Source organism: Gossypium hirsutum, chromosome D11 (genome assembly GCF_007990345.1).
Source record: "Gossypium hirsutum isolate 1008001.06 chromosome D11, Gossypium_hirsutum_v2.1, whole genome shotgun sequence".
Classification (NCBI taxonomy): Eukaryota; Viridiplantae; Streptophyta; class Magnoliopsida; order Malvales; family Malvaceae; genus Gossypium; species Gossypium hirsutum.
Window position 1 is genome coordinate 62777362 of NC_053447.1, and position 15117 is coordinate 62792478.

Below are 15117 nucleotides of genomic sequence, written 5' to 3' on the forward strand. Positions count from 1 at the left end.
ATTAAAGCTTAAGGTATAATAGCTGTTATAAGGAGGATAAAAGGCAGAAACCAGTAAGAGCGAGGTGGAGGGCAGCGAAGCCATTCGTTTGGGAAATAGTGTGGCCTTATCTCCCTCACTCAACGCCGCCCCATATATATAGTATCTCAACATCCCTTCATTGTTTTTCCTTTCAAAATATCTCCAGCTCCCTTAAAGCCTATCTTCTTCTTCTTCTTCTTCTACTAAACTTCGAGGGTGAAATGGCCTCCATACATCAAACCCCATCACTGGAGGTCTCCTCTTCTGCCGCTAATACAAGAAAGATAACACCACCCACTCCTTCAACTTCTCGTTTCTCTTTGCCCTTTACTTTTAAGTCTCAGTTCAACGCCTTGGTAGTCGGTGGGAGGCCATTGCTTGGTGGGTTTAACCACTCTTCTGTTCCTCGTGCCGTTGCCACTCCCAATTCAGTTCTCAGCGAACAAGCCTTCGAAGGTCTTTCGCTTCACCAAGAAGACGACGACGTTTATGACTCCGAGGGTGAGGTTGAGAGTGGGTTCGAGTCTGAGTCTACCCACGACGATGAACTCGACCTTTCCAAGTTGGGTTTGCCTCAGCGACTCGTTGATTCACTTCTCAAACGTGGCATCACTCACCTTTTCCCCATTCAGGTCAATTTTCTTTTATTTTTTTGTGTTTTTGATGATGGGTTTTTCTTTATCTGCAACTTTGCTATGCTTAATTCTTATTTTGTTTATAATATTTATGTTGGGTATGGCATTGTTTTGTTTATAACCACGAAAGTTTTGAGGTTTAGGGCTTCTCTTTAATACGATTTTAATATTATTATATATACATACGTTCATTGATTTTAGAGAGCTGTATTGGTACCGGCACTGCAAGGTAGAGACATCATTGCTCGTGCAAAAACTGGAACTGGCAAGACATTAGCCTTTGGGATTCCTATAATTAAACAAATTACTGAAGATGAAGGCCAACGCACAAGGAGGTAGCATACCTTATAATGCATTGCAGCCCTCTAGTTTTTAATGTTGTTGTTATTCTTGATGTTTTCTCATATCTGTTTCTCTTGTTTTAGGATGTCGGGTCGGCTGCCAAGAGTTTTGGTCTTGGCTCCGACTCGGGAGTTAGCCAAACAAGTGGAGAAAGAAATTAAGGAGTCGGCGTCTTATTTGAACACGGTTTGCGTGTATGGAGGGGTTTCTTATAATTTGCAGCGAAATGCTCTTTCCCGTGGGGTTGATGTAGTGGTCGGAACTCCTGGTCGAATCATTGATCTGATCGAAAGTGAAGACCTCAGATTGGGGGAAGTTGAATATCTGGTCCTTGATGAAGCTGATCAGATGCTTGCTGTTGGATTCGAGGAGGCTGTTGAAGAGATTTTAGAAAATCTACCATCAAAGAGACAGAGCATGCTTTTCTCTGCAACCATGCCTTCTTGGGTTAAAAAGTTGGCAAGAAAATACTTGGACAATCCTCTAAATATTGACTTGGTACTTTCATCTCTATATAATATTCCCTTTCCTGGTATTATGTTGAAAGTACTTCCATAAAGCTTTTGTTATTTCTCCTTTCACAGGTTGGAGACCGAGATGAAAAACTTGCTGAAGGGATCAAACTTTATGCAATATCAGCCACTGCAACTTCAAAGCGGACCATTCTTAGTGATCTTATAACAGTAAATAATTTATCTTCTCTTTGTGTCATTGGTTTCAGTATTTCCTTGTATTTTTGCTATAAATTGAAGCTACCAATGAAGATTTCTATTATATTTAATAAGTTTTCTTCTTCATTTATGTCTCTTTTTAGTGGAGAGTAGCACGAATTCTTTTTGGATTAGAATTTTAACGAGTAAAGACAAAAACCTATTACTTCATTCTTTTTGTGGAAATACTTCCGTTTGTTTTGAGTTTTTGCATAAAATTTCACCATCCCCATATCATTTTGTTTCATGTTTTTATCTAATGTAGTAGTTGTTTCCCATATCTTTTCTTTTGATTGTAAGCTTTCCTTAGAGCAAATAGTTTTACCATTTTGCTCACTAATGTGGTTGCGATGGTATGCTACCATATGTTAACACTGTTCAAGTTCATTTAGAACCAACATACTGAAGCACTGATTTTTTATCTAATCTTCAGGTTTATGCAAAGGGTGGGAAAACCATTGTCTTTACACAAACGAAACGAGATGCTGATGAAGTGTCTATGGCTTTAACAAGTAGCATAGCTTCTGAGGCATTGCATGGCGATATATCTCAACATCAGAGGGAGAGAACATTGAATGGATTTCGGCAAGGAAAATTCACTGTGCTTGTTGCCACTGATGTTGCGGCTCGTGGACTTGATATTCCAAATGTTGATCTAGTATGTTGCCTGAATATATTTTAGTTCTTTAAACTCTATAATTCTTTTTGGGTCTTCCATTGCTATTTTTGGCTCCATTTGATTGTTGCTTTTGCCACTTCTTGTTTTTTTCCTTTGAGTCTACTTGCAAAATTAGTTTCTTTAGCTTAAAAGAAGATTTTTTAATATTTGATATTATGAAACTAGCGGGAAAGATGTGTCACTGAAGTATAAAAAATGGACATGCATGATATGTTGATTGTCATAAGCTTGTCTGCTGATTTTTGCATCTTCCTTTCTCCAATTTTCATGTTCCAAGTTTTGAGATATTATCATATATGGAAAGCCATCACAATTATTTACCTCTCATTAGTTTCAAAATGCTGAATGTGCTCTCTAAATGGCATGTCAAGAAGAACATGGCACTTACTATCTTTTTCTCCAGGTTATCCACTATGAGCTTCCCAATGATGCAGAGACTTTTGTGCATCGCTCTGGACGAACTGGACGAGCAGGGAAGGAAGGTTCTGCAATTTTAATGTATACTAACAGCCAAAGGAGAACCGTCAAATCTCTTGAACGTGATGTTGGATGTAGGTTTGAGTTCATTAGTCCTCCATCTATGGAAGAAGTTCTAGCGTCATCAGCTGAGCAAATTATCGCAACTCTAAATGGAGTTCATCCTGATTCTATAAAGTTCTTTACCCCAACTGCTCAAAGAATAATCGAAGAGCAAGGGACAAGTGCACTTGCTGCTGCGATAGCACACCTAAGTGGATTTTCCTCTCCTCCTTCATCCCGATCTCTTATTAGCCATGAACAGGTAAACTATAGTACAATTTATCTTGCTTTTAATTTTATTTGGAGTAGTTGATTGCAAAATTACATTGAAGTCTGCTTGTTGCTCATTGGAGAACCTAGTGCTTGATATAAGGACTTCCAATTTAAGGTTCAAAGTTCAAATCTTCGCAAGAGTTTGTGGGAGGGGGGATAATGAAGCGAGTCTCCATGCCAACCAGAGTTTTGGTTTTTCTTAGTGGCTTACTTTTCTTGAAAGCCTATTACTTTAGTTCTCCTTTATGTTACGTTGGTTGAGTTGGTATATTGAAAATTGAGTAAGACAGTGAATAGAACTATAGGACGTGGTTGTAACCATACAAACGACTCGTAGGAATGCAATTGTTTGTGAATGAGATTTTGGTCGTGTCATGTTTATCCCAATTGTGGATGTACCAGATGCTATTGCCATCATGTGGCTGTGAATTTATCTTTGTTATAAGGCTTTTTTTTTTTTTTTGTTTCAATAAATTTTCTTAGCCTGTTGTCTGATTGGTACATGTGTTGCAGGGATATGTAACACTGCAATTGACAAGAGATTCCACTTATTCTAGAAGGGTCCTGACTGCTAGGTCCGTCACTGGGTTTCTTTCTGATGTGTACCCTGCGGCTGCCGATGAAGTTGGGAAAATACATCTAATTGCAGATGAGAGGGTTCGTATCAGGATATTATTTTTTTCATTTTCTTCTCGGACTAAGTAATTTCTTTGCTCAAGACTTAAGAATGTATTTATTATCAGGTTCAAGGAGCAGTATTTGATCTGCCTGAGGAGATTGCAAGAGAGTTGCTGAATAAGGAAACACCACCGGGAAACACCATCACAAAGATCACTAAGGTTGATGCTTGATATTGACCACTGTTGGTTGTATTGGTTATATTATATTACTGTCATCTAATTGAGCTCTGCTCCTTTGGTAGCCACCTTGTGCGAAACTAAGCTGATCTCGTGTATTTATTTCTTCTGGCAGTTGCCTCCTCTGCAAGATGATGGCCCCTCAAGTGATTTTTATGGAAAATTTTCTAGCAGAGATCGCTTTTCTAGCAGGGACCGTTTTCCACGAGGCGGTTCTAAGGAACGGAGAGGAGGTTCGAGGACCCCCAGGGGTTGGGGTAATGGCCGAGATTCTGACAATGAGTTCCAAGGTGGAAGAAGTAGCTGGTCCCGGGCTTCGAAAAGCAGTAGGGATGACTGGCTAATTGGTAGTGGCAGCAGATCAACTAGGTCACCCGCCCGTGACAGGCATGTCTTTTCCTCCTATTCTCTTATGATAAAGTTAGGACTTTTTCATTTGTTCCAAGTTTTATGACATCTTATATGATAAGATACATGCAGTACTCAGTTTTATCAAGATCATCTAATGTGATTATTGATATCAAATACTAGGCCAGCAATAGTCATAATTTCGCTGCATTCATTCTACAATTTACACTGCAGACTTCTTGTCCTCGTCTTAAAGAAAGGTAGAGGGGGTGGAATAGTTGGTTTTAAAAAAGAAATATTTTAGTCATGCATGGTAGAGTGTACATGCATTAGGAGTAGGGATGTCGAAACCCAAGCTCTTCCACCGGTTTGCATTTGTCTGCTCCGAATGGATTTTTATTTTATTTTATAAGAGAGTAGATGCATGTGGTGGAGTGGGTAAATGCTTGCTCTGCTTTGCCCTGACCTGGCCCAGCTTTTAAAATTACTATTTGACCCTGGTAGTATTCTATGTATCTTTTTATATTTGTAGTACACACACACACTAAATATATTGTCATCTTGATTAAGAGCTGCTGGACTTATGTTATCATGCATGGTAGAGGGTACATGCACGAAAAGCGAGTTGAATTATGTTCTCTCCGTGGTGCATGTATTTTGATATTTGGTTACTTTGTCTGAAATCGATATATTACACAGGCACCACCACTTATTGAGGTTGACCTTTCTCATAAACTTGTGCAGAAACTTCGGAGGTTCATGTTTCAACTGTGGGAGATCTGGGCATAGAGCATCGGACTGCCCTGAAAAGGTAGACTTTTAGGGTGTTTGGTTTTAGAGATAGTGTTGGAACAAAAGCTGGGAGTAGTAGAGGGCAACTTGGGTTTTGGCAGAGAATTGGGCATTCACTTGATGATGATGATATCTCGATGATGGAGACGCCATTGCTGCTCTGCGAGGGAAACTAATGTTTGTAGTTAGTTGTTTATTTTTGGTAGTCCAGTCATTTGTTATTCTCTCTCTCGCTGTTTTGTTGCCTAAAATGTGCGGCCTGCCAGAAATGTCAAATTGGCCCCCATGATTGAATGCATTATTACTATTATTATTAAAATGGCATACCAAAATCCTCTTCCAATTTGGTTCCCGCAGTTTTTTTAAAAATAAATTTAATGTGCATCGTCATATACTCCTATGTAGTTGGAACATATATTAATTGTATTAATAAATGAAGAATATACACTCATGCTTACTTCTTGAAACAGAAGTCTTAAAATATATCAATTAAATACTTTATATCAAGTGAAAATAATGTTAAATTAAGTTTCTATCTGAAAATTGCTATTAATATTTTTTGTCAAAAAATATAATTTTTCGTGGAAGCTCTTAATGAATAGATGAGTAATATCATTTAAAGCTATATTTCATAAAATAATTATTGAGAATGTTTGAGGTTCAATTCTCACCTTGTACAAAATTATGTATGGATTGTCTCAATATTTACTTTGACCCAAGTCTCATGATGATTCATTCATGGTATGCTTTATACTCTCATACTCTTTAAAACTATTCTAGTTTTACTGGAAAATAGATTCCGATATTAGTTTGATTCTACAGTGTAATAATTGATTTTAATTATAATTTATTAAAATAAACATTGTTTGTAATTATAACCTTAAAAAATACCTGAAAAAAAAGTCAAAACTAATGGCTATTCACCACCTCCTCCACATTATTCTCTTTCCTTTGCTGATGCACTGATTTCCTATGATTTATCTCTTCTCTGCATGGACATCAAACTCAACATTATACCATATCATATCATAGCTAATAAAGTAGTAATATAAAAATCGTATCGAAACAGATTGAAAACAAAAATACGAACCTAAGGCAGTTCCATATTGATTCGTAATAAAGAACACCAACGATTCTTCGCTTCCTTCCTTGGCGGGGTTCCCCACTAGATTTCACCACTGGCAATTGCTTTATCTCCTTGGCCTCCATCAACACCTTGGCAATGGCCAAGTTGGTTTCTGGATAACATGTTAAAAGTGCACGCTCTTGCCCTCGGTAGCTTATCCCTCGAGTGCAGACAGAGGAAACAACACATGTATTCACCTGTATAGATTTCTTAATTTCTTATTCAAAACGAGAGAGAGAGAGAGAGAGAGGGGGGGGGTTGCCATCACATACATCCAGAGCTGTTGAATCATCGATGGAGACATCACTTTGCTTCTTGGACAGATACCGTCTAATATCACCATATGTGAGAATCCCCTCCAGAAGATCATCTTTATCAACCACAAGTGCACAATTCTGGTGGCTGTCATGCATGCATTTCATTGCTTCTTTTACAGTAACAGCCATTGATACCTTTAAATACTTCTTTGACATGGCCTCGGAAACCTGGAAATAAGCATTGGATGCAGAATTCATCAAGTCAAGAAAAAAATTCGAATAAGCTAAAGTTAATGAAGCTCAAACAACCAATTAAGACCAAAAAAAAAAAAAAATCTCTAAATCATTTTGAAAATATTTTCTAATACAAAAGGATAAAAATCTACCCCCAGATCTTCGAGAAGCAGATCTTCGTCTATTACTTCGTGGTTAGCAGCCTTTTCTATGTCAGAAAGTTCCTCAGCAGCATAAAGGGAAGAATAACCTCTACCTAAATTCCTTGTAATAGATATTTCAGTCTCCTTGTTCTGGTTAGCCACGGAAGGAACCCATATTGCTAATCCGACAGCCCCCTATATGCCAAATTGACAAGGAATTAAGAACGTGGTGCATAATATGTTTCCATTCTTGGTTAAATATAATAACAAATAAGCCATAATTTCTATTTCAATTCTAAAATTACAGTCACGGTGCATAATATGTTTCCATTCTTGGTTAGTCACTAAACTTGATCCCAGTAAAGTTGGACTGCACTTAAACTGAGCATTTTCACTTTTTCATTTTGCTTGAAGAAACTAGGCCTACTATTAAAAAATTAGTAAAAGAGTATATTCGCAGATTCTCCTCTGAGCAATTGCAATAATCAGGTTCATTGATATTCCTGGTATAGTAGATGCTATCACACATACAATCATACTCTCGTTACTTCCCGGGAAAATATAGAAAGCAAGACCACTTTAAAAACTCACCATGAGAGGAAGTAATATCCTGTAATCTTTTGTCAGCTCAAAGAGCAGCAGAACTGAAGTTAGGGGCACTGAACAAACTGAAGCTAATGTGGCAGCCATTCCAACCTAAAGTGGAAGCTTAAATGTATGAAAATCAGATTACATAAAATTAATTAGTATTTTCCAAGTTCAAGAGATATTTGTGCAGCAACTCCCATGAATAATTTACCAGTGCATATGCTTGAGGCTGTGCAACAGCAGCAATTCCAGGAATAGCTGAATTTGTAAGTTTAGCAGCTGAACCTCCAAACACAGCACCAACCGCAGCACCCATCATCAAACTTGGTGCGTAAAGGCCACCTACAAGTCCAGAACCCTTACACAAAGCAGTGGCAACAACTTTGGCTGCTGCTAGTTGGGTTAGCAACCAGATTCCAGGAGCTGATAAAGTCTTCCCAGTATGCAGGATTTCATTGACATTTGTAAAGCCCCAGTACAGTATTCCAGGATACTTAAGAGCTATCATTCCAGCTCCTAAACCACCTAAAGCAGGACAGATTACAGCAGGAAGTCCGTATTTCTCCTTGATAAACTCAAATGCCTTTGTGAACCAAGAAACCAAACGAGTGAATACTACACTTACAATGCCACATAACATTCCCAATATCAGGTATAATGGTAGCTCTGCAAGGTAAAATCAAATAAATATTTTTAAGTATTGTCATTTTTTCCTTTATATGCAATCATTCCTAATCACATCTTCCCTTACCATGAACCTTGTTTCACCTATTAAGGTAGAAAAGCTAAACAACCAGGACAGCATGCCTTTTGAAATGAAAAGGCATATTGAAATCACATGCTAATTGGCCACTCACGGTCAGATTTGAAAACCAAGTATGGTCTTTGAATGTTTTAATTTTCAAAAATCAGTTCAGTTGACTTGCAATCAGAACAAGACATTGATGAAATTGCTCTGAATCGATAGTGGGGCGGCACATTCATCAATCCCCTCCATCAAACAATAAATTACGTGTGAAAGAAATATCAGAAGCTGTCACACCATGTAACTCGTACAAGAAACACACCAAAATCCCTAAAATAAAGAAAAAATTCATTCAGGAAGGTGAAATACCAGCAGCAGATTTCAAATCATATGATGGCACAGTGAAAGCTGGTTCTGTCCCAAGTAAAGCACTTGATACTGTAGATGAGATTACCGAGGCCAAAATTATCATCGCAGTTGTAAATGGAGGGGAGTTTTCAGCACGAAGAGGCCTTAACACAGTCTCAATAGCAAAGAAGCAACCAGCAACAGCAGCATTAAAACCTGAAGATGGCAGAAAAGTTGAAAGTTAAATATCAGCCCACTTCATCAAACAATTTAAATATAGCCTCAAAATGAAATTAATAGATCAACCACTTTATTATTTTTTGGGGGTGCAGGTAGGTGGAAGGCAACAAACTAGAGATTATCTTGCGACAATCAAAGAACATGGCCAATACACAAGTCCTCAATCTGGCTCTGCTTATCACGTACAAGCTATGAAGTATTATTAGAGAAGATAAGTTCCTTGGAAGTAAGACAATCATCTAAAAGAAAATAAAAAACCGAGTACATCACATCCTAGTGGCCTGGCCCATCATCATCCGCTGTCATCCTTCAAATAACAAGATACCCTGGACTATTAAGAAACTAGTTCCTGTTAGATTGACACCCCAAGCATGCATGGCAATACGTAAATACAAACCCCTTGGACCAAACTCTTCCAGAAATAGACTTAGAGATAATAGAGTACCTGCGCTAATAGCGCATATGTATATTTTTCTGTTTCTGCAGAGATTCTTGCCTAATCCATTCAGCTTCTAAATAACATATAAAAATGACCGCTTATATGAACTAAAAATTGCAATATGTAGTACCAGCGCTAATATCAAAATCCACGTGATATGTACAGTTTCTTGTTTCTGCAGAGATTTCTTGCCTGTTCTTTTCAGCTTAAATGGCTGCTTAAATGAATTTGAAATTGCAGATAGTGTAATCTGGAGATGTGTTGTTAAAATCCAGAACATTATTCCATAACAATATAAGGGGAAACAAAGATACTTAAAGACTATTCACATTAGCCCATGTAATATTGTGAAGGGCCACAGTTATAAGGCATTCTAATCAAGGGGAACTTTGATCAGCATAAAGCTTATCTAGAAGTTGCAAACTTGTAAACTTTGTTATAACACAAGCGGTGTACCTGAAGAAATCCCAGATGCTGCTCCAGCTGCCACAAGTGCAATCCTCCTTTCTCTGTTGTTTTCCATCGTTAATGAGAATCCATTGGCACATGATTTTCCAATGTCTACACTAGGGCCTTCAGGACCCAAAGAACATCCAGTGCCTAAAGTTACGGCAGCCTGGATAGCCTTTATTGTAGGGAAAACCCCAGCAACCAAATCAAAACCTTGTTGTTGTGAAGAACTGGATTGCCTTATTTGGGACAATACCTCAAGTAAACCATGCATCATTCCAACAATGACTCCTCCAGCGACTGGTATCAAAAGGATTCGATGCCAAGTGTCAGCCAGTTTCTGTGAACGAAGCCATGCTGCACCCTCATTTGGAGTCCCAGCCCATGCCCATTCATGTATGACATGAACCTGGATGAGTAATACAAAGCAATTTAAGCACAAAATGACAACAACTATCATGTATGGACTTAAGCTACAGTAAAAACCTGCAGTGGAAGCAGCTTACATTAGCAAAGCAAGAATCAAAAAAACAAGGGAGTCAACATTGGCTGAGAAAAGGTAAATGAAACAAAGTTTTGATTCTAGATATAGAGATGTAAGGTTCAAATTTTTGAGTCGTCAATATGGGGAAAAGAATAGCGTGGTTTTCGGCAAAGCTGACAAAAACTTCAAATGTTCATTGCCTTTGTTAATAGAAAAATAAAATGAATTTGACATTTGCAGTTGCAGTTGCAGTTGCACAAGAATAGTGGGAGTATGGAGTTTGGACCATATACATGCAACTAATTGAAGAATTTTGTCCATAGAGAAATTGTATGAGGTCTAAAAAAAGATAATCTTATAGAAGCTACATTTTCATTTTCATAGCAGTAGATAGCAAATCAGAGTTAATGATCGAAAGAAGAAATAAATGCGGAAAAAAAAAAAGAACAACTCACTCCTTTATTGAATGCGGCAACTAAGAGACCGGAAGCCAGTCCAAGCAAGCAACCGATAAGCAGCAAAGCCCATTCAGGAGGGGCACCATCTCCCAGTTCATCAGAGCCATCCACCAGGTAAGTACCGTGATGATCATGATCATGATGATTATCTCTATCTCTATACCTATCGAGTCGCTTGAAACTGAGGCGCCTGCTGGAAAAACCCTTGTCCAAACGTGAATGCTTTAAGAGATCAACGACGCCAGTGTTGTTTTTGTTGGGCAATGGAGATTCCAACTCATCTCCATTTTCATGTTTATGAATGTTGGATCTGAGTAGATGCATTTGATCGCTAGATTCTCCTCTCATCATTTCCCTCACCTTTTTTTGTTTTACATTAAATTATCCAATTCCATATCATTGAAATTTTTTTTCCCTTCAATCTGTAATTCGTGCTTGTTTGGCCGAGATTCAGAAGAGATGAAAATTAAAAAAAGGAAGGAAAAGTGAAAGAGTTTATTTATAGGTCTCGGTCTGTCTTATGAGTAGAGTTCATCACAGGTCGGGTCGGATCTGTTCGGGTCGTAACAAAATTTTAGATCTAAGCTTGGCCCAGTCATTCTTATTAAAAGGTTTTTATATTATTTTTATATAAAATTAAATTTAAAAACTATAATATATCAAATATACTAAAAATATTAAAATAAATTATTCTCAATAAATTGAAAATCTATTGAAAAAAGTTCGCCGTAACTTAGTGAGCAAATGGTTTTAAAATAATACCAGAATTAACAAAATATAATAGTGAAATAACAATAAAATAGTGGGAAAACAACAACAAATTTTTTTGGCAAATCCGAGTCGTGCTCGGGCCAAAAAAAGCTTACCCGAGACTTGACCCATTTTTTAAACAAACCTTTTTCTTTTTTTGCCTAAACCCTCATACTTTTCAGGCAGGCTTTCGGGTTGGGTGGCTCCGCCATGTTCAAGACTAATTATGGAATTGAAGAAGTGAAAATAGAATTAAATGGGTTAATTTCAGTAAAAGTCCTCAAATTATGAAAATAATTTTAAATTAATCTCAAACTTTATCATGATCTCATTAATGTCATTTTAGTAATCTACTCATAAGTTTGGATGACATTTAACTTGAAGCATATACAATCAACACTATCTATAACGACCTTATTTGTTTGTTAAAATTTTGAATATTATAAAGAAATTACTCATATACGCTTTTAACAATACTTAAAAGAGGAGTTAAAATTTAGTACCGAGTTCATCCATAATGGATGATGCTCGTTTTTTGTTAAATATTATAAATTTATCAAACGATTATTGTACCAATATGATTTAAATAACTATCTATAAATCATTAGTTTCAATTTTTAGAATTATACTTCTTTATAGGTATCTTGGAGTTATCGTTGTTTAGAGAGCTTTACTTGAATGCTGCTAGAGTTGTTTATGAGCCCAGCTCAGCCCAAAAATGAGCCTAAATTTTTGCCTAATCCCGACCCATATTATAGATGTTAAACCCAAGCCCCATCCATATTAAAATTTTAAAAAATATATTTTATTATATGAAACAAATTTAAAAAATATAATATATTAAATACAATAAAAATAAAAGTTTCCCAACAAATTTCTAAAAGATATGTTTTTGGGTTGGGACAAGGCCAAAAAAATCTTACTTGAGGATTGACCCGTTTAGAAAACGTGTCTCGTTTTTTATTCAAGCCAATATTTCGAGTTGATATTTTTATCCAAACCCTCTTATTTTTCGAATGGATCTTTAGACCTAATTGAATGAACCAACTCATAAACCATTCTAAATATCATTTTCGCCCGAACAAGATCTATCAGGTGGTAAAATAGATAAGAAAATTTGTGATTATAAAAAAAAAGTAGATTATGTGATGTTCTGATTGGGCTTTTGAAGAGTAGGAATGCAGTGGTGTTTGATAGTTGCTACTTTGACCAATGTTTGCGTGTTAAGGGATGAAACTTTGTTTTCTTTCAGGCTTCGAATATACCTTGTCTGATGGTGGATCTACGCAGTGGGGATTCAGGGGTACCCAAATGGAAAATTTGTTATTTAGATCCCTTTATAGTTTATAAAATTTTAAATTAAGAATGGTAACATTGCATTTTCGCCCTTCAAAAAATGATAAAATTTTCATTTAATCCTTTAAAAACTATAAAGATATAAGCTATTAAAATGATAAAATTACATTCTTACTATTGTAAAAATATATAATTTAATTTCAATTTTAAAAAAATTTATGGCTTTACCCCTAAATCTATGTGTTCATGGCGGAATATTGTTTGTCAACCTCCTCCACCAAGCAAGTGGAATGATGACAATTTCTGGAGGGAGTCGAATATTGGTTGTTGTAATGCTTATAAGGCTGCAGTTTTGGGTGTTCGACGATCTCCCAATCAAGAATGGAAATTATACGGTGAACAGATAATCCTTCAAATAGACTGCTTTATATTAAATGACAATGTAAATTCATTAATTTAATTTCACATTTTTGTAATATAGGTTATTGATAAATTAACTTTTATCAATATATATTAGAGAATGGAAAGATTTTTCACATCCAACAAAATTCGGGACATGAATTTGATATCGTGTTTAATGGCCCATTATAAATGGTGGACCATTTGAGTAATCACAATACACGATCAAGTTATCTGATAATAATCCAAACCAACAAAAAAGTTGGGCTAAACCCCACCGATGATAATGGTGTATGAGGGGATTGAGAGACTTAAACATAAAATTGTGCGTGGTAGATTTCAAACTTATTACTCAAGATCCAATATCTCTACTATTGTCAACTAAATCAATCAAATTTATTGAAAATTTTTGTTGAAAATTTTTATTTGAAATTTATTGAAAAAAATAACATTTTTGCATAATGAGTTTGGATCAAACTCAATTTATCAATTAAATTTAAAAAATATATATTTTTAGTGAAAATAATTAAAATATTGGTGAAAGTACCAAGAAAGCTTTTGTACTAAGAGCCGGATTACATTTTGCTCTTTCTATTAAAAGAAAGAGCAAATTAATCCCTAAATATTAAACCAAAAAGTAAATTGATCATTTTGTTTAAAATTTTCATTTTTACTGTTAAAAATTGGTCACTGTATGTCAGCATGTGGTACATGTGATACATCACATGTAATTTAATAATTATTTTGTTAGCCACGCTAATTTTCAACAACAGAAATTGATGAAAATTTTAATATAAAGAACCGGTTTGCTCTTTAATCTATTGTAAAGGAACTAATTTGCATATTTTTGTGTAATGGGTCAAAATGCAATTTGGTTCAGTCGATTTTTTCTGAATCGACTTTAACACGAGAAAACCAACCCAATCAATTTTAGTTGTGAATTGGCCAAACCAAACTAACTTTGATTTGATCGGTTCAATTGGTTTTTCGGTTAACCAACCTCAAGTTATTGAATTGGGTTTATATGATTATAAATCTATTATATATTATAAAATATAAATATATTTTAAATACTTTAAAATAATAAAAAATAAGTTTATTTTTTCGGTCAATTCAATTCTGAGATTTAAAAATCGATAAGCAACTAAATTAACCTATTAAATCGAGATAAAAATTGATCAACTTATCCTAAATAATGAAATCGAAATAAAAAAAACTGAATAAATCGATTTTTCGATTAAAACCGGAAATTACTCTCTCCTATTTCAGACTACTTTTACCTGAAAACATCATCAATTGTTACTAGTTGCATATTATTTTCTATTTTGATATTTTATACTTGTATCAGTTTAGTTTAAATTCATTTTATCTTTTAGTTTAAATTTATTTTATCTTTATATTTAATTTTTTGAATTTGTGTTATTTAAATTTTATTTATTTAAAAAACCTATAATTTATTGTTTATTATATTTCTAAATTGACATTAAAATATTAATTCATTAATATAATACTAATTATTATTGGATAATAACAAAATGATATTAATTAAATATTAACTAATTGAATATAATTTAATTAATTAAAATAATAATAAAATACACAAATTTTACATTTATTAATAATTATTTAATGACAATAAGAGAAGTAATTTACCTAATCATTCTCTTTTACTGTTGTTATTACTTAATTGAAAAATTACGAAAATGAGTCGATTTTGGTAAAACGCTTCCTCAGGATAAACTCAAAAAAACAATTCCAATTGGAAGCTATTTTTTAATGCAAAAATAAAACTTATAAAACAAACCTTTATATAAACTCAACGTCTCATTTCCTTTATTTTCTTAAGTAATGTGGGATATGAGATACGTGTATATATAGACTCATGAATAGGTTTACAGTTTCTTCTTAGACAATGTGGGAATGCTTCCTTAAATTGTGATATATATAGACAATGTGTATATTTAGACTCATGAATAGGGGTCTT

At 35.1% G+C, this 15117-nt stretch overlaps 2 protein-coding genes across 3 annotated transcripts; one reads left to right on the plus strand and one right to left on the minus strand.

Moving 5' to 3' along the window:
- Positions 1-37: 37 nt before the first annotated feature.
- On the plus strand, positions 38-5519 carry LOC107927254 (DEAD-box ATP-dependent RNA helicase 3, chloroplastic). Its single transcript, XM_016858282.2, has 10 exons — positions 38-653; positions 858-991; positions 1082-1496; positions 1583-1681; positions 2142-2366; positions 2791-3168; positions 3693-3836; positions 3923-4018; positions 4152-4423; positions 5129-5519. The coding sequence occupies exons 1-10, from the start codon at positions 243-245 to the stop codon at positions 5205-5207; spliced, it is 2253 nt and encodes a 750-aa protein (XP_016713771.2). The 5' UTR covers positions 38-242; the 3' UTR covers positions 5208-5519.
- Positions 5520-5788: 269 nt separating this feature from the next.
- LOC107927255 (chloride channel protein CLC-f) lies at positions 5789-11164 on the minus strand. 2 transcript variants are annotated; one of them, XM_016858283.2, is made up of 9 exons: positions 10686-11163; positions 9753-10155; positions 8639-8833; positions 7736-8190; positions 7528-7632; positions 6946-7131; positions 6575-6787; positions 6267-6499; positions 5789-6164 (listed from the first exon to the last, which is right to left on the minus strand). In XM_016858283.2, the coding sequence occupies exons 1-9, from the start codon at positions 11037-11039 to the stop codon at positions 6086-6088; spliced, it is 2223 nt and encodes a 740-aa protein (XP_016713772.2). In that variant the 5' UTR covers positions 11040-11163; the 3' UTR covers positions 5789-6085. The 2 variants fall into 2 exon arrangements, with proteins under 2 accessions (XP_016713772.2, XP_016713773.2); XM_016858284.2 differs by lacking the exon at positions 6946-7131 and having other exon boundaries at positions 10686-11164.
- Between the last annotated feature and the right edge of the window lie 3953 nt (positions 11165-15117).